At 43.9% G+C, this 20,499-nt stretch overlaps 1 protein-coding gene across 1 annotated transcript in view; it reads left to right on the top strand.

The window, feature by feature from the left end:
• The window catches only part of LOC120045143 (low-density lipoprotein receptor-related protein 4-like), a 231,412-nt gene that overhangs the window by 196,255 nt on the left and 14,658 nt on the right, over positions 1–20,499 (top strand). Inside the window, exons 27-37 of the mRNA XM_038990063.1 lie at positions 23–248; positions 747–1,050; positions 2,638–2,856; positions 3,034–3,168; positions 8,392–8,500; positions 8,808–8,952; positions 13,768–13,881; positions 14,008–14,119; positions 14,317–14,381; positions 17,790–17,877; positions 18,546–18,687. Of these exons, the coding sequence (XP_038845991.1) occupies positions 23–248; positions 747–1,050; positions 2,638–2,856; positions 3,034–3,168; positions 8,392–8,500; positions 8,808–8,952; positions 13,768–13,881; positions 14,008–14,119; positions 14,317–14,381; positions 17,790–17,877; positions 18,546–18,687 (1,659 nt within the window). The remainder of the gene's footprint in view (positions 1–22; positions 249–746; positions 1,051–2,637; positions 2,857–3,033; positions 3,169–8,391; positions 8,501–8,807; positions 8,953–13,767; positions 13,882–14,007; positions 14,120–14,316; positions 14,382–17,789; positions 17,878–18,545; positions 18,688–20,499) is intronic.

Raw genomic sequence — 20,499 nt, 5'->3', positions numbered from 1 at the left:
ACAAAGTTTTTCCCTCCCGTAGCGCATCGAGGCGGCAGACCTGAACGGGCTGAACCGCCGTACCCTGGTATCCCCGGTTCAGCACCCGTACGGTCTGACCGTACTAGGACCACACATCTACTGGACCGACTGGCAGAGCCGCAGCATCCAGCGGGCTGACAAATCCACCGGCGCCAACACCATTACCGTACGCAGCAACCTGCCAGGGCTCATGGACATACAGGCCGTGGATAGAGAGAAGCCACTGAGTGAGTGTATCAATGGCACACTGGCCTCGGAACAGCAGAGAGGAAGGTGTGGGTAGGGGTTCGCATTGGTTTAACCTCGTCCCCAGGCTATTGTGCATGTCGCATAAAAGCCTGGTACATCAACCATTCAAAGTTGGCCTTAGTGGGAGTGACCATAGAATTATATGGGAGTGACCTTACTTGTGATCATTTCATTTTAGAAAATCACACACTGCAAACAATCTGGGAAGGTTGTTTGGTTGGTGTGTGTTTGGAATTGCGTGGCACTTACACGTTTGCTGTCCTCCCTTTGTCCCCTGTATTTTCTATTTATTGTTAGTCTTCCCTCTCTCACTTTACTTTCAATGGAATCAGTTGCCTGTATGTAATGGGAATGTAATGAAACCCATAAATATGCTGCTGCTACCCTATTTGTGTACCTGCAACAAAGGTTTGACTTGGTTTGCTTCTTTCTCTCTCTCTCTCTTACACACCACCTCCCCCCCCCCCCCCCTCCAGGTTTCAATAAGTGTGGTAGAAGGAACGGGGGCTGTAGCCACCTGTGTCTGCCCCGCCCCAACGGTACTTCCTGTGCCTGTCCCACCGGCATCCTCCTCAAGGGGGACGCCAGGTCATGTGACGACTCCCCCGAGACCTACCTGCTCTTCTCCAACCGGGTCAGCGTGCGACGTATCTCCCTGGACACAAATGACCACACGGACGTGCATGTGCCCGTGCCTGAGCTGCACAACGTCATCTCACTGGACTACGACAGCGTGGACGGGAAGCTGTACTACACAGATGTCAGCCTTGATGTTATCAGGTATGCTAAAAAGACACGCTCACACACAATATGCACTGAGTGTACAAAATATTAGGAACACCTTCCTAATGTTGAGTTGCACCTCCTTTTGCCCTCAGAACAGCCTCAATTCATTGAGGCATGGACTCTACAAGGTGTCAAAAGCGTTCCACAGGGATGCTGGCCTAATGCTTTCCACAGTTGTGTCAAGTTGGCTGGTAGTGGATCTCTACACCAAATAGATTGTTACATCTCATCCCACGGATGCTCAATTGAATTGAGATCTGGTGACTGGGCAGGCCACTGCAGTATGCTGAATTCACTGTCATGTTTGTGGAACCATTCCTGGACAATCCTAACCTTGTGGCATGGGGCAAAAATCTATTAGCAGATGGATACACAGCTGCCATGAAGGGATGTACCTGATTGGCAACGATGTTCAGAGATCCTGTGGCATTCAAACGTAGGTCCGCTTTTATCAAGGGACCCAATGTGTGCCATGAAAACACACCCCACACCACCACCACCATTGAAACGCAGCATGAAGGATGCCTATACTCATGGGGTTTTCCAAATACCCTAGTCCTCCCATCAGCGTGAAATAACAGGAACCGGGATTCATCAGACCAGGCAATGTTTTTTCAACTCTCTAGTGTTTTTGTCCCTTAGCCCACTGCAACCGCAGTTTCTTGTTTTTTGCTGAAATAAGTGGAACTCTGCAAGGTCATTGGCTGCCATACCCAATTCGTGTAAAGGTACAACGAGTTGTGCATTATTTGATGGGTCTTTGTTGACCAATGTTGTACCGGACTGATAGTTGACTAACTGTAGTCCGTCTGAAAGAAGTGGAACTCTGCAAGGTCATTGGCTGCCTTACGCAATTCGTGTCAAGGTACAATGCATTATTTGATGGGTCTTTGGAGACCAATGTTGTACTGAACTGTCAGTTGACTAACTGTAATCCGTCTGTTGCTCTGCACAATTAGTTTCTGCCTCCTTTGTCCTCTTTCACCAATGACCTGTTTTCAACCACCGGCCTGCTATTGGCTGGATGTCCTTTGGGTGGTGGACCATTCTTGATACACACAAAACTGTTTAGCGTGAAAAACCCAGCCGTGTTGCAGTTCTTGACACACTCAAACCGGTGCGCCTGGCACCTACTACCATACCCCGTTCAAATCTTGTGTCTTGCCCAGTCACCGTCTGAATGGCACACATACACAATCCATGTCTCAATGCTTAAAAATCCTTCTTTCACCTTCATCTACACTGATTTGAGTGGATTTAACAAGTGACATCAATAAGGGATCATAGCTTTCAACTGGATTCACCTGGTCAGTCTATGTCATGTAAAGAGGTGTTCTTAATGTTTTTTATACTCAGTGTATACACACACACAATAAATACACCCTTACTCACACACACATGCATGCATTCCCACACATGGGGTTCATCCTTGTCACTGTCACTTTTTCTTACTATTTGGGGTTTTAACTCTTTGCAATTAATGTATTCGAGCAGTAGGATTTGATTTAATAAATGATATAACTAATTGATTTGCTGATTGATTGATTCATTGTTTGACTTAACTTCTCCTGTGCTGGTCAGACGGGTCAACCTGGATGGTACAGGGATGGAGACAGTGATAAGCCAGGGTCTGAAGACTACTGATGGTCTGGCTGTGGACTGGGTGACCAGGAATATGTACTGGACAGACACAGGTCGCAACACCATCGAGGTGGCCCGACTGGACGGGACCAGCCGCAAAGTACTAGTCAACAACAGCCTGGATGAACCCAGGGCCATCGCTGTGTTTCCCAGCAAAGGGTGAGAGGGGGGAGAGGAGGAGGGATAGAGGGGGGAAAGTGTTAAGGTTGGGGGAAGAGGGTGGAAGGGTATAGTGGAAGAGATTGGTTTTGTGGGCGTTTGTAAGTGTGTTTGTGTGTGTGTGGGGCGGCGAGGGATGCGGGAACTGGGTTGTCATTGTTTCATTGGTCTCCCTAGGTACCTGTTCTGGACAGACTGGGGTCACATTGCTAAGATTGAACGGGCACACCTAGACGGATCAGACCGTAAAGTTCTGATTAACACAGACCTGGGCTGGCCCAACGGACTCACACTGGACTACGACACACGCAGGTTAGAAAGAGAGAGCGAGAGAGTGGAAGGGAGGGGGATGGAGACAGGCAGGGAATAGGGGACTGACAGACAGAGATAGAGGGAGGGAGGGAATAAGGGAATGACAGACAGATACAGGAGAGAGACGGAGTGGTGGAGAGGGAGGGAAGAAGGGAATGACAGACAGAGATAAAGAAGAGAGAGGTAGTGGTAGGGAGGGAGAGCGGGAGGGAATAAGGGAATGACAGACAGATATATAGGAGAGAGCGAGGGATTGGGAGGGAGGGAGGGAGGGAGGGAATAAGGGAATGACAGACAGAGATAAAGAAGAGAGAGCAAGGGATTGGTAGGGAGGGAGGGAATAAGGAAATGACAGACAGCGATAAAGAAGAGAGAGCGAGGGATTGGTAGGGAGGGAATAAGGGAATGACAGACAGAGATAAAGAAGAGAGAGCGAGGGATTGGTAGGGAGGGAGGGAATAAGGGAATGACAGACAGAGATAAAGGAGAGCGAGGGATTGGTAGGGAGGGAGGGAATAAAGGAATGACAGACAGAGATAAAGGAGATTGAGGGAGTGGTAGTGAGGGATAGAGGGAGGGAATGACAGACATAGATGCAGGAGAGAGGGAATGGTAGGGAGGGAGAGGGAGAGCAGGTTAGTGTTTTTCATAATAAATCTTGTTCTGGAGGCAGCCTTGCAGAGTGGTCACTAGCTGGCACAGCCATAAAGTCATATAATCTGCCTAGCCTTAACTCGAACCTTAACCCTAATGCCTAACCCTTAAATTAATTTAACTTTAAATTAAGACCAAAAAGCAAATATTTTTACAATATAGCCAAAGTTGACTTTGCAGCTGGCCCATCTAGCAGAAACTGCTCAGTTCTGCCTCCAGGACAAGACTCATCCCAATAAATGTCAACCTACAGAGGAAGCGGGAGGGAGAGTGTGACAGACAGGGAAAGAAAGACTGAAAATATTAGGAACTAACAACATGCAAAGCAGATCTCAGTCGAGAAAATCTAATTATTTTCTGCAGAACATTCTGTTTTGTGTACAGGGTTCCCGCAGGTCCTTGAAATCCTTGAAAGTTTGTGAATTTGAAAAAAAAAATCAAGGTTATTGAAAGTGCTTGAATTTATATAATTTGTGCATGAATAGAAATGTAAGGTATTTCAAAAAAAAATTAAAACTTAAAGTCAGTAATAGGCTTACGTTCAACTGTCTGCATGTGTCTCCCGTCGTCTGTTCGTCTTTGTTTCACGTGCCACCTGCCTCGAGAATGTGCGACGGTCACGTGCGTGCATGAGTGATTGAAGTCGAATGATCCAGGTTAAACAGCGGCAAGCAAGCGAGAAACCTAACAGGCTGACCACACTGCTCGCGTTGCGTGCGCGAGCGTTGCAAAATACATTTAGAAATCTATGTTATTCAATTATTGCACGCACAATGCTCGCGAGCGTCTGTGTTGCCAAGGGCTAAAATAGAAATCAGTTATATTTCTGATGCAGATCGCGCTGCAAGTCCTGCCTCTCCATCTCCTCATTGGCTTATAGAAGCAGGTACCCACGTGCCATCTCCTCATTGGTTATACCCACGTGGGTGACTGAAAGACAAACGAGGTCAGTGGCGGGAATGCACCTAATTTATGAAAGTTGCCAATCGCAATATAAAGTCAAGAGAAGAAAAAGCCTGGAAGGAAGAGAGATGACTAGAAACGATTTATGTGTGGATTAATTGGCGGAGTAGAGGACCTTGTGCATTTCAGGTAAAATAACAACTCAATGTTTATATCCCAGGACAAATTAGCTAGCAACAGCAAGCTAGCTAAATAGGACAAATTAGCTAGCAAGTGCAAGCTAACTAGCTAAGTTGCCATACATGTTTCATGCTTTTTGACCTGTCCCCAAATTAATATAATTGGTTCAGAGTTTGTTTTGATATTTTAACCTGCGTGTTGTGATCGCGTTTGGTGTGGGGGGACAAAATAAATGTATGCACGATGGCACACGCTCGCAGCCAGTTTGGCTTCCGTGTAACGTTAAGCGAACCTTCAGCTATGCCGGGAAAATGTAAATTCCAGGACTCGTGGCTCACCAAAGACATTTACAAAGACTGGCTTGTTAAAGATCAGTGGGACATCCATATGGCCCGATGCAGAGCCTGCAGAAAATCAATTAAAGTTCACGCCATGGGCGAAGCAGCTGTGACGAGCCATGCTGCTGGAGCATCACACAGGACAGCCATCTGCACGTTAAAAGCAGGTAGGTCCTACCCCTGGTAACATGTAGAAAGGAATACAACAACCATACTTAGTTATTAACGTTAATTAGTTAGCTAGATTATTCCGTCTCTTCATGGTTGTGTAAATTAACTTTAACGTTACAGAATTATTCGGTCAAATTAACATTTTCTATGTTGTTGTTAGCTAATGTTATCTAGATGTCTCAGTCAGTTCTCCCACAGAATCACATCTGTCAATAGTGCTAGCTTGCTAAAGTTAGCTAATTTGTTAACGTTATGTTAGCCAACTTGCGGCAAGCAGAGCTGTGCAGTGAACATTTAAAATAAATGACGTTAGCTGAAAGTTTACATTTAGTTAAAGGACGTTCACTAGAGTTGTTAGTGACAACGTTTCATGACTAATGCTAGCTAACATTAGCCAGCTAGCTAGTCATTCATCAGACTTGGACACTTATTTTATTACAGCTCCCACTGTATTGAACTATGTGGAAAAGTCATCATCTACATCACCACCTAGACAATCTTCAATCTTCAAACTACTACCACAGTCACCACCTTCATCATAACTGGCGTTCCCAAAGAGGACACACTGAGGGCTGAGACATTGCGGTGTCTGAATATGATGGGGGTGAGTGGCATGGTTTATAAACCTGTAACATTAAATAATTTTTAGGAACATGTTATGTTTGTTTTCATATTTCATATTCTCTCTCTGTGACACATACAGGTTCACACACAGGCTAGAAACAGAAATAAGTGTTTGGTTTCAACCTTATTTTTTTTACTCTTAGGTGTGCTGTTCTCAGCGATGTTCCCAGACAGTGCAATAGCCAAGACCTTCGCATGCAGGGCAACAAAGTCCAGCTATGTGTGCATAGCTTGGCTCCTCATTTCAAGCACTTGTTGTCTAAAAAAAACTGTCTGCTGGGGAGGAGGACTATGTACTTCCCTTTGATGAGCCTTAACAGAAACACACAGTCAAAGCAGTGTGACTTTCACGTCCGTTTATGGGATGGGGACAAAGTTGTGACGAGATTTTATGATTCTAAATGTATGGGACATGCGACTGCATTGGATCTTAAGGCGGTCTATAAGAAGAGCACCGAAGATCTACCAAGGAAAACATGGTTCAGATCTCCTGGATGGAACAAGTGTAAATCGGTCATTTTACAAGAAAGTTGAGAAGGCCCTCCTAGATTTTAATGTACACCTTATAAACGTTGGCAGTTACCATCTCCATATTGTACAAGGAGCATTTCAGAAGGGAGTGGAAGAAACAGAGTGGAAAGTCAACAGTGTACTGCATGCTATGTACCAACTTCTGAAGGATACTCCAGCCCGCAGGGAGGACTACTTTAACATCTTTGGATCATCAGATCCCCCAATGCCACATAAGTTTTGCAAGACAATGTGGGTTGTAAATGCGCCCGTGCTTGAAAGAGCTTTAGAGATTTTGAAGGCTTTAGAGAAGAGATGTCCAAATCCAGGCACAAAGTCCTTTTGAGGTGATTCAGGAGGCCGTTAAGGACCCTCTCATGACAGCAAAACTGAATTTCATCTTGTCAGTGAGCAAAGAAGTGACACCATTCCTCACACGCTTCCAGACCAATAAGCCCATGGTGCCATTTCTCTCTGTAGACTTGTTCTAGGTGCCTAGGAGCTTGATGAGCAGATTCATTAAGCCAGACCTCATGAAAGAAGCGAAGACCCCAAAAGAACGTCTTGATGTCGAGGTGAGCCAGTCATCCAATCACATCCTCACAGGTCGACTTGGGCTTTGTTACTCAAAGAATTTGAGAGACTTGTCCGCTGGGAAGAAAATTGTACAGAAAACATTGATGGACTTCAAAGTCGCTTACAAGAAGTGTACGCTCACAACTGTTAACAAATTTATTGAGAAATCTCCATTGAAGTACTCTCTGGTCTCACATCTGTCTTTCTTGGATCCAAGGGAAATGGAAAGATGCTGTGTACATCAAAATTGAGGAAGGCCCTGACCTACCTTGTAAATAGTCATCGGGTGAAGGAAGAAGATTGTGACGACATCATTTGACAATACTCACATTTTATTGACTACATTGTCCAGGCCCAACACTCTGCGTTTGAACTTTGATCCTGTCCAAGACAGCGTGGACATATTTTTACGAGTATATGTCAAAGGACAACGAGCTCAGAAATCAAGGAGACTTTGCCACCAACTCCTCTGACTGTCTTACTCTCACCTTGCATCTGCAAGATGGAGCAAAACACTACTCAATGAGTAAGTGATCAAAAAAAAAGAAAAGCTAATGACCCAAAAAGGCCAACAACCCCAGAACACAATAGTCTGGGAAATGTTTTATTGGGTAAAGGTTTTATTTATTATTTATTTATTCATTTTCATCTGATCTTTTATTGTTGCAAAACATTTTATTTATGGTCATGTGTTTTTGTTTACTTAAAAAAAGCTCATGTTTTTGCTCTGCGACATGTTTCGTGTTGTTAAGCTGGTGCTAATGAAATAAACGAGGACTTACTTAGCTCTTCAACTTGTAAATAAGTCTCTGTCTCTATCGCTCAACTTACACACTATATTGTTTTGCTGTGCTGTGTTAGAGAAAGCAAGAGACCACATAGTCTGCCATCACTGTAACACAGCACAATTGAGAAGTGTTCACACAGTTCTCTGTGAGCTTCTGTAAAGCCTGCTAGCTCTCATTATACAAATTATCAGTGTTGTAATAGTAATTAACCTTGATCCGTGTCTCAAACTATGCCATGTTGGGTCCTTGAATTTGAGGGAATTGTGCCTGGAAAGTCCTTGAAAAGTCATTGAATTTGATGTTTAATGTTTAAGAAGGTGTGGGAATCAGGAGTTTTCTGGCCTCTTGATGGATAGCTTTGATGTCAATTCCTGTTAAATCCCTCTCGTCTCTGTCTAATATCTCTGTAAAGTATTTTGCCTAGTATGTATATGTACTATGAATGTGTGTGTTTAACTCATGCGTGTGTGTGTGTGTAGGATCTTCTGGGTGGATGCTCACCTGGACCGCATTGAGAGTTCCGACCTAAACGGAAAGCTCCGTCAAATCCTCGTCAGCCCTGTGTCTCACCCCTTCGCCCTCACACAGGTACCCCCCCCAGCTGTCAATCAACCACCTGACCCCTCCCCCTGGCTGCCACGTCCACTCACTTGCTCTCTCACTCCTCCGCCACTCAATTGTTTGTTCACTGCCTCACTTGCTCTCCCTCCTGCTCCACTCATACTGAACCATAAAACTGAACCATTCTACTTCCCTCCATCTCTGACCTTCATTTTCTTCCTCCCTCTTTCTCTTCCTCGTCTGTGTTTCTTTCTCTCCTCTCTTTTTCTCTACCTTGTTCCCCCAGTTGAAGCCGGTGTCCTCCCCTCTAACCCCTTTCTCCCGACTCTCGCAGCAAGACCGTTGGATCTACTGGACGGACTGGCAGACTAAGTCCATTCAGCGTGTGGACAAACACACTGGCCGCAGCAAGGAGACGGTGCTGGCCAACGTGGAGGGCCTCATGGACATCATCATAGTCTCGCCACAGAGGCAGAGCGGTAAGGGAGCAGGGAGATTTTGCCCCTAGACGCTGATCTTGAGTCATTTTAGCATTTTCCCGATTAATGGTTAAGGTTAGGATTGGGGAGGGGAAGCTGATCCTAGACCTGTACCGAAGGGGAAACTTCACCGAGCGGTAAGTTGCCCCTAACTACTGATACCGGTTCAAGTATTAGTTAATCTTCTTATGGTGTAGGTTAGAATTGAGGGTAATCTGATCCAAGATGATTAGAGCCAGATTCTACCTTCAACCCCCATTGTGGAGTCGCCACAGTGACTGAGTGGTAGCGAGGCATTTCGGGGATGGTTTTTATTTAAATTTTTCAAGTTTTCTCCTTATACTGTTGGTCACATTCAAGGATGGATATTTACAGTGTGTGTTATGTAATACATGCCTTGTTTAGAGCGGAGGTAAACATTTTTGTTTTACTCAACAGTAAAAGTGTTCAACATTGTATTGCGAATCTCTACAAACTCTTCTTCATCTGTTGAGTACACCTGCTATAAAATCGCCGTTAAGCTTAACCTCTCTGGGATATGTGGGACGCTTGCGTCCCACTTGGCCAATAGCCAGGGAAAATGTAGAGCACCAAATTAAAAAATAAATTAAAAAAAGATATTAAATCAAACTTTCATTAAATCACACATGTAAGATACCAAATTAAAGCTACACTCGTTGTAAATCCAGCCAACATGTCAGATTTCAAAACTGCTTTTCGGCGAAAGCATAAGATGCTATTATCTGATGATAGCACAACAGTAAACAAAGAGAGTGTAGCATATTTCAACCCTGCAGGCGCAACACAAAACGCAGAAATAAAATATAAATCATGCCTTACCTTTGACGAGCTTCTTTTGTTGGCACTCCAATATGTCCCATAAACATCACAAATGGTCCTTTTGTTCGACTAATTCTGTCCATATATATCCAAATTGTCCATTTATTTGGCGCGTTTGATCCAGAAAAAAACAGCTTCCAATTTGCGCAACGTCACTACAAAATATCTAAAAAATTACCTCTAAACTTTGCCGAAACATTTCAAACTACTTTTGTAATACAACTTTAGGTATTTTTAAACGTTAATAATCGATCAAATTGAAGACGGGTCTATCTGTTTTCAATACAGGAGGACAACAAACTAACGCTACTTTTCTAGTCTTGCGCAACTCTCAAACAGTACACATAACGTTACATTGATTCCAGATGGCCGTACTTCTTCATTGCACAAAGGAATAACCTCAACCAGTTTCCAACGACTGGTGACATCCAGTGGAAGCGGTAGGAACTGCAAACAGGTTGATTAGAAATCTAGTATCCCAATGAAAACTCATTGAACAGACAGTGACCTAAAAAAAAAAATCTGAATGGTTAGTCCTTGGGGTTTTGCCTGCTACATAAGTTCTGTTATACTCACATACATGATTCAAACAGTTTTAGAAACTTCAGAGTGTTTTCTATCCAAATCTACTAATACTATGCATATCTTATATTCTGGGGATGAGTAGAAGGAAGTTGAAATTGGGCACGCTATTTATCCAAAAGTGAAAATGCTGCCCCCTATCCTAGAGAAGTTAAGATGAATGCACTAGATGTGAGTCGCTATGGATAGGAGTGTCTGTTAAATCTGGATAATAACATCTGTTAAATTACTGAAATGTCAAATGTACACCCTGGTGATCATAATGCAATGCATTTCTTTCTCAATTCATTACCTTGCATGTATCCTCCAGTTATGTACCATTGCTAAATCTGACTCGTTTGCTATGAGCAAATTGAATGGGAAAATAAGTTGGACGTTTCCTCGCTTGTCTATGTGTTATTTAAAAAATAACACCCCAATCGCTAGGGTCATTTTAAGATGTCAGGTGTCAAAATTTGTTCAGTTTTGACGCTGAGCTCATTGCCCAACCGGACGCATCTGGTTTCAGGTGGCCAGGAGACCTCGTGATCTTCAGCTGCTATTTAGCGGACGAACTGGGAATCAGACAGGAAATCTAATTACGTTAGTGGAAAGGTAGCAACGTCAGTTTGCTTCCTCATATGCATATACGCTAGCGTCCCATCTCAACAACAGCCAGTGAAATTGCAGGGCGCCAAATTCAAAACAACAGAAATCTCATAATTAAAATTCCTCAAACATACAAGTATTATACACAATTTTAAAGATAAACTTCTCGTTAATCCAGCCACAGTGTCTGAAAGCCAAAAAGGCTTTACGGCGAAAGCACACCTTGGGATTATGTTAGGTCAGCGCCTAGTCACAGAAAAACATACAGCCATTTTCAAAAGAAGGAGAGGTGTCACAAAACTCAGAAATAGCGTTATAAATATTCACTTACCTTTGATGATCTTCATCGGAATGCACTCCCAGGAATCCCAGTTCCACAATAAATGTTTGTTTTGTTCGATAAAGTCCATCATTTATGTCCAAATACCTCCTTTTTGTTCACGCGTTTAGCCCAGTAATCCAAATGCTCAATGCGCGATCACTTAGTTCAAACGAAAAGTGAAAAAAGTTATATTACAGTTTGTAGAAACATGTCAAACGATGTACAGAATCAATCTTTAGGATGTTTTTATCATAAATCTTCAATAATGTTTCAACCGGACAATTCCTTTGTCTTTAGAAATGAAAAGGAACGCAGCTAACTCTCACAGCCGCGCGCCTGACTGAGCTCATGGCATTCTGCCAGACCTCTGACTCAAACAGCTCTTATTCTCTCCCCCTTCACAGTGGAAGCCTGAAACAAGGTTCTAAGGACTGTTGACATATAGTGGAAGCCTTAGGAAGTGCAATCTGACCCCATAGACACTGTATATTGGATAGGCAAAGACTTGAAAACCTACAAACCTCAGATTTCCCACTTCCTGGTTGGAATTTTTCTCAGGTTTTTGCCTGCTATATGAGTTCTGTTATACTCACAGACATCATTCAAACAGTTTTAGAAACTTCAGAGTGTTTTCTATCCAAATCTACTAATAATATGCATATCTTATATTCTGGGGATGAGTAGCAGGCAGTTTACTCTGGGCACCTTATTCATCCAAGCTACTCAATACTGCCCCCGTTCCCAAATAAGTTAAGCATGAAATATATGTTAGTCACAGCCGTGTATATTCCCCCTCAAGTCAACACCACAACGGCCCTCAAGGAACTACACTGGACATTATGCAAACTGGAAACCACATATCCTGAGGCCACATGTATTGTAGCTGGGGATTTTAACAAAATAAATTTGAGGAAAAAGCTACCAAAGTTCTATCAACACATTGACTGTAGACTGTAGTTGCATAGGAAAAACACTAGACCACTGCTACGTGCCTTTTCGAGATGCTTGCAAGGCCCTCCCCACCCTCCCTTCAGCAAATCAGATCACGACTCCATTTTTCTCCTCCCTTCCTTATAGAAAGAAACTCAAACAAGAAGTACCTGTGCTAAGGTCTATTCAACACTGGCGTGACCAATCGGAATTCATGCTTCAAGATTGTTTTGATCACGCAGACTGGGATATGTTCCGGAGAGCCTGAGAATAACATTGACGTTTCACAAACACATGACAGAGTTCATCAGGAAGTGTATAGGGAATGTCACCCACAGTGACTATTAAAACCTACTCAAACCAGAAACCGTGGATCGATGCCAGCATTTGCGTAAAACTGAAAGCGCAAACCTCCGCATTTAACCATGGCAAGATGACTGGGAATATGGTTGAATACAAACACTGTAGTTTTTCCCTCCGTGAGGCAATCAAACAGGCAAAACGTCAATACAGAGACAAAGTGGAGTCGCAATTCAACGGCTCAGACACGAATCGTATGTGGCAGGGTCTACAGACAATCACGGATTACAAAGGGAAACCAGCCACGTTGCGGACACCGTCTTGCTCCCAGACAAGCTGAACATCATCTTCGCCCGCTTTGAGGATAACACAGTGCCACCAACGCAGGCCGCTCCCAAGGACTGTGGGCTCTCGTTCTCCGTGGCTAACTTCAGTAAGACATTTAAGCGTGTTAACCCTCGCAAGACATGCCAGCCCAGACGGCATCCCTAGCCGCGTTCTCAGAGTGTGCGCAGACCAGCTGGCTGGAGTATTTACGGACATATTCAATCTCTTCCTTTCCCAGTCTGCTTTCCCCACTTGCTTCAAGATGTTCACCATTGTACATGTACCCAAGAAAGCACAGGTAACTGAACTAAATTACTATCGCCCCATAGCACTCACTTCTGTCATCATGAAGTGCTTTGAGAGTCTAGTTAAGGATCACCTCACCTCTACCTTACCTGACATCCTAGACCCACTTCAATTTGCTTACCGCCCCAATAGATCCACAGACTAGGCAATCGCCATCACACTGCCCTATCCCATCTGGACAAGAGGAATACCTACATCAGAATGCTGTTCAGTGACTATAGCTCAGCCTTCAACACCATAGTAACCTCCAAGCTCATCATTAAGCTCGGGGCCCGGGATCTGAACCCTGCCCTGTGCGACTGGGTCCTGGACTTCCTGATAGGCCGCCCCAGGTAGTGAAGGTAGGAAACACACTGCCTGCCCTCCAGGACACCTACAGCACCCGATGTCAAAGGAAGGCCAACAAGGACATCAACAATCCGAGCCACTGCCTGTTCAACCCGTTATCATCCAGAACGCGAGGTCAAAACAGCAATCTCAAGGCCATCAGACTGTGAAATAGCCATCACTAGCCGGCTACCACCCGGTTACTCAACCCTTCGCCTTAGAGGCTGCTGCCCTATATACATAGACATGGAATCACTGGCCACTTTAATGTAAGCCTTTTCTTTTCCATGCAGGCACTAACCACTGTGGGGTGAATAATGGAGGATGTACTCATCTCTGCTTCGCTAATACAAATAGCTTTGTCTGTGCCTGCCCTGATGAACCAGACAGCAGGCCCTGCTCCACAAGTGAGTTTGTGTGTGTGTGTACTTGCATGCGTGTGAGAAACAACTTATTTTGATAAGCAACATTCCAGTTTTGTGTGTGATCTGTTTACGTATCTTTAAAACACTAATCATTGTTCCTCTGTTTAGTCTCAGGTTATGTGCCAACCTCACCAGACAGAGAGACCACCAGCACCCCAGCCCCTAACAAGATCCCCAAAGCCTCCACAGACACGCCTCAGCAAGGACCCCCACTGATTAAGTATGTCAACTACAGGCCTGACATTTTACCTCATTGGCCATGACTTGAAGGGATCCTATTGATACATAATGAGTGCTGTCTGATGTGAATTTTGACTAAATACATTGTATCACTATGCTTTACTTTTATATCTTCAGTTTGTGAGAAAGTATATCCTCAGTTTGATGGTAAAGGTTTTTTTACATCCCGTTTTGTAGCTGCACAGACAAGAGCCTGAGTGTGGAGGGCTGCTTAGAGAGCAACGTGGTGACGGCTCCTCACGGTAAGATAAAGATCAGTCAGCTTCATCATCATCATCATCATTATCATGATTATTACCCTCAGTAGCATCTTCATCACACTTTGCATCATCATTACTATCATCATAATAAATGATTCACTTTCAAATGTACAGTGTTGATTTTATAGGCTATATCTAATTGTTTAGATGTCATAGCAGTGTAATCCAGTCATTGGTTGATGTTGGAGGAAAATGGCGCCGGAGGGGAGGGCTGCCGTTTTTATCGGCTCTTAACCAACCATGATATTTTGTTTGTTTTTTCGCATTGTTCATAACTTGTTTTGTGCATAATGTTGCTGCTACCGTCTCTTATGACCGAAAAGAGCTTCTGGACATCAGAACTGGGATTACTCACCTCAAATTGGACGAAGAGTTCTTCATTGAGTCGGACACCCGACCAGGCCCAGATCCCCGTGATTTGCTGGTAAAGGAAACAGAGGTTTCGCGGAAAGAGATCAGGGTGCCTTGTGAGGATCACGTGACGAGTGGCTAATCTGCCCTTGCCTTCCATCCTGCTAGCTAACGTTCAATCGCTGGAGAATAAATGGGACAAACTGAAAGCACATATATCTTACCAACAGGACATTAAAAACTGTAATATCTTATGTTTCACCGAGTCGTGGCTGAATGACGACATTAAGAACATACAACTGGCGGGTTATACACTCTATCGGCAGGACAGAACAGCAGCCTCTGGTAAGACACAGGGCAGGGGCCTATGCATATTTGTAAACAATAGCTGGTGCACGATATCTAAGGAAGTCTTAAGGTTTTGCTCGCCTAAGGTAGAGTATCTCATAAGCTGTAGCCCACACTATCTACCTAGAGAGTTTTCATATGTATTTTTCATAGATGTCTACATACCACCACAGACCGAGGCTGGCACTTGAACCGCACTCAATGAGCTGTATTCCCCCATAAGCAAACAGGAAAACGCTCATACAGAGGCGGCTCTCCTAGTGGCCGGGGACTTTAATGCAGGGAAACCTAAATCAGTTTTACCTCATTATTATCAACATGTTAAATGTGCAACCAGAGGAAAAACAATTCTAGACCACCTTTACTCCACAAACAGAGATGCGTACAAAGCTCTCCCTCGCCCTCCATTTGGCAAATCTGACCATAACTCTATCCTCCGGATTCCTGCTTACAAGCCGAAATTAAAGCATGAAGCACCAGTGACTCGGTCAATAAAGAAGTGGTCAGATGAAGTAGATGCTAAACTACAGAACTGTTTTGCTAGCACAGACAGGAATATGTTCTTGAATTCTTCCGATGCCATTGAGGAGTACACCACATCAGTCAATGGCTTTATCAATAAGTGCATTGAGGACTTCGTCCCCACAGTGACTGTACGTACATACCCCAACCAGAAGCCATGGATTACAGGCAGCATTCGCACTGAGCTAAAGCGTAGAGCTGCCGCTTTCAAGGAGAGGGACTGTACCCCGGAAGCTTATAAGATATCCCGCTATGCCCTCCGACGAACCATCAAACAGGCAAAGCATCAATACAGGACTAAGAACAAATCATACTACACCAGCTCCAACGCTCGTCAGATGTGGCAGGGCTTGCAAACTATTACAGACTACAAAGGGAAGCACAGCCGAGAGCTGCCCAGTGACACAAGCCTACAAGACGAGCTAAATAACTTCTATGCTCGCTTCGAGGCAAGTAACACTGAAATATGCATGAGAGCATCAGCTGTTCTGGATGACTGTTTGATCACGCTCTCCGCGGCCAATGTGAGAAAAGACCTTTAAACTGGTCAACATTCACAAAGCCGCTGGGCCACAAGGATTACTAGAATGTGTGCTTCGAGCAGGCGTTAACCAACTGGCAAGTGTCTTCACTGACATTTTCAACCTCTCCCTGTCTGAGTCTGTAATACCAACATGTTTTAAGCAGACCACCATAGTCCCTGCACACGAGAACACTAAGGTAATCTGCCTAAATGACTACCGACCAATAGCACTCACGTCTGTAGCAATGAAATTGCTTTGAAAGGCTGTTCATGGTTCACATCAATACCATTATCCCAGAAACCCACTCCAATTTGCATATTGCACCAACAGATCCACAGATGATGCAATCTCTATTACACTCCACACTGCCCTTTCCCACCTGGACAAAAGGAACACCTATGTGAGAATGCTATTCATTTACTATAGTTCAGCGTTCAACACCATAGTGCCTTCAAAGCTCATCACAAAGATAAGGACCCTGGGACGAGACACCTCCCTCTGCAACTGGATCCTGGACTTCCTGATGGGCCTCCCCCAAGTGGTAAGGGTAAGTAACAACACATCTGCCATGGTGGCCCCTCAGGGGTGCGTGCTCAGTCCCCTCCTGTACTCCCTGTTCACTCATGACTGCACGGCCAGGCACAACTCCAACACCATCATTAAGTTTTCTGATGACACAACAGTGGTAGGCCTGATCACCGACAACAGCCTCTCCCTGAACGTGATCAAGACAAAGGAGATGATCGTGGACTACAGGAAATGGAGGACCAAGCACGTCCCCATTCTCATCGGCGTGGCTCTAGTGGAGCAGGTTGAGAGCTTCAAGTTCCATGGCGTCCACATCACCAACAAACTAACATGGTCCAAACACACCAAGACAGTCGCGAAGAGGGCATGACAAAACCTATTCCCCCTCAGGAGACTGAAAAGATTTGGCATGGGTCCTCAGATCCTCAAATGGTTTTAAAGCTGCACCATCGAGAGCGTCCTGACGGATTGTATCACTGCCTGGTATGGCCACTGCTCGGCCTCCGACCGCAAGGCACTACAGAGGGTAGTGCGTATGGCCCAGAACATCACTGGGGCCAAGCTTCTTGCCAACCAGGAACTCTATACCAGGTGGTGTCAGAGGAAGTCCCTAAAAATTGTCAAAGACTCCAGCCACCTTAGTCATAGACTGTTCTCTCTGCTACCGCACAGCAAGCGGTACTGGAGCACCAAGTCTAGGTCCAAGAGGCTTCTCAACAGCTTCTACCCCCAAGCCATAAGACTCCTGAACAGCTAATCAAATGGCTACCCAGACTATTTGCATTGTCCCCCATTCTATGCTGCTGCTGTTATTATCTATGCATAGTCACTTTAATAACTCTACCTACATGTACATATTACCTCAATTACCTCGACACCGGTGCCACCGCACATTGACTCTGTACTGGTACCCCGTGTATATAGCCCCACTATTGTTATTTACTGCTGCTCTTTAATTGTTTGTTATTCTTCTCTTTTTTTGTTGGTATTTTCTTAAAATTGCCTTGTTGGTTAAGGGCTTGTAAGGAAGCATTTCACTGTAAGGTCTACACTGGTTGTATTCGGCGCATGTGACAAATACAATTTGATTTGTTCATCTGCAACGCTTCTTTCACAGGGGAGGGGCTTCATATCAGCTATGTGATTGGAGGAGCGTTGACCATTCTGGCCATCCTGATAATCATCACTGCCTTCATTATTTACAGGTAAGTCCTCTCTAAATACTCAAAATTTCTGTCATTTGACATTTACATTTTAGTAATTTATCAGACGCTCTAATCTAGAGCAATTTATTGTTAGTACATTCATCTTAAAGTAGCTAGGTGAGACAACCACATTAGTCATATTAAGTCAAATGTTCCTCAATTAAGAAGTCATCAACAAAGTTAGTGCTAGTAATAAAAATAATATGTACATTACCGTTCAAAAGTTTGGGATCACTTAGAAATGTCCTTGTTTTTTTTTAAGAAAAGCACATTTTCTGTCCATTAAAATCTAATAAAATTCATCAGAAATACAATGTAGACATTGTTATTGTTGTAAATGACTAGTGTAGCTGGAAACTGTGATTTTTTAATGGAATATCTACATAAGCGTACAGAGGCCCATTATCAACAAGTTAGCTAATCCAACTTTATCATTTTAAAAGGCTAATTGATCATTAGAAAACCCTTTTGCAATTATGTTAGCACAGCTGAAAACTGTTGTTCTGATTAAAGAAGCAAAAAAACTGGCCTTCTTTAGACTAGTTGAGTATCTACATTAGACCTGTGACATTTGTCTGTTGTGGGAGCTAACCTAGATTGTCACCCCATGGACAGTTTTATCCAGTGGACTGTGTGTACAATGTGTTTTCCCATATTTCTATCCTCAGACACAAAAAATCCAAGTTTGCTGACCCCGGGGTGAGCAACCTGACCTACAGTAACCCCTCATATAGGACGTCAACGCAAGAGGTCAAGATTGAGACCTCTCAAAAACCGCCCATTTACAACCAGCTACGATATAAGAAAGAGGTAACTACCCAGGCCTATTAGGTATTTCAAGAAAATGACAACAGAGTGCTAGTTCTAGCTAAGCATTTTTTCATGTGCAAGCATTTGCAGCAGATATTTTTCTGGAGGGTCTAAAGCATAAATGTGAAATCACGATTTGAAGGTGAAATGGAAATGTATGTTATTCTCATATAATAACATGCATCCGTTGCACTGGTGCAAATGTTTACTGAATCTGGGCCTTATCTCTCACTTCAGACTCTGATGAGAATAAGAAAGTACCTAATGTTTTAATAGAGTAATGGATACATTTGATGTGAATCCATTGGGTTTCTGTATGCCTATTATGACCGGGTTTCAAAAGGTATGGCTAGAAGTAACCATTGAGACAAATACTAGTTTTCAATGTTTGTCTCTATCTCCTATGCTGTAGATAGATTGCTTTACAGTAGTTTTATTATAACCAAACATGAAGAGGCACTCATCTCTCTTTTCTTCTCTTCCCCTCTCCTTCACTGCAGCTCTCTCATCCTTACAACAGCCTCTCTCCTTTATTCTTTTGACCTGTTTTGTCCTGCGCAGAGGTAGTCACACACCATGGGGGAATCCCTCCATCAATCAACCTATCACTGTATCTCTCACTCCTTTTGTCTCTTTCTCTTGTCCCCACCTTCACCTAGCATGTGTACATGCTCTCTCTCATGTGTCTACTATTGTTCCTCTGCTTGGTCATATATGACAACTGACTCTTTCTGATGACTGACTTTACTAATGATTTTAAAAATGTAGAGACATACAGTGCCTTCAGAAAATGTTCACACCCCTTGACTTTTTCCACATTTGTTACAGCCTGAATTTAAAATTTATTAAATTGAGATTGTGTGTCACTGGCATACACACAATCAAATCAAGTTTTATTTGTCACATACACATGGTTAGCACATGTTAATGCGAGTGTAGCGAAATGCTTGTGCTTTTAGTTCCGACAGTGCAGTAATATCTAACAAGTAATCTAACAATTCCCCAACAACTACCTAATGCACACAAATCTAAAGGGCTGAATGAGAATATGTACATGTAAGTATATGGATGGCCGAGCGGCATAGGCAAGGTGCAGTAAATGGTATAAAATACTGTATAAACATGTGATATGAGTAATGTAAGATATGTACACATTATGAAAGTGTCATTATTTAGAGTGCATTGTATAAAGTGACTTGTGATGTGGCCAGTGATTTGGGTCTCAATGTAGGCAGCAGCCTCTCTGAGTTAGTGATTGCTGTTTAACAGTCTGATGGCCTTGAGATAGAAGCTGTTTTCAGTCTCTCGGTCCCAGCTTTGATGCACCTGTACTGACCTCGCCTTCTGGATGATAGCGGGGTGAACAGGCAGTGGCTCGGGTGGTTGATGTCCTTGTTGATCTTTTTGGCCTTCCTGTGACATTGGGTGCTGTAGGTGTCATGGAGGGCAGGTAGTTTGCCACCGGTGATGCGTTGTGCAGACCGCACCACCCTCTGGAGAGCCTTGCAGTTGAGGGCGGTGCAGTTGCCTTACCAGGCTGTGACACAGCCCGACCGGATGCTCTCGATTGTGCATCTGTAAAAGTTTGTCAGGGTTTTGGGTGACAATCCTAATTTCTTCAGCCTCCTGAGGTTGAAGAGGTGCTTTTGCTCCTTCTTCACCACACTGTCTGTGTGAGTGGTCCATTTCAGTTTGTCTGTGATGTGTTGGCAGAGGAACTTCAAACGTTCCACCTTCTCCACCACTGTCCCTTCAATGTGGATAGGGGGGTGCTCCCTCTGCTGTTTCCTGAAGTCCACGATCATCTCCTTT

This window comes from Salvelinus namaycush, chromosome 1, assembly GCF_016432855.1.
Source record: "Salvelinus namaycush isolate Seneca chromosome 1, SaNama_1.0, whole genome shotgun sequence".
Classification (NCBI taxonomy): Eukaryota; Metazoa; Chordata; class Actinopteri; order Salmoniformes; family Salmonidae; genus Salvelinus; species Salvelinus namaycush.
The sequence above is the reverse complement of the archived record's forward strand: the minus strand, read 5'-3'. Positions and strand labels throughout refer to the sequence as shown.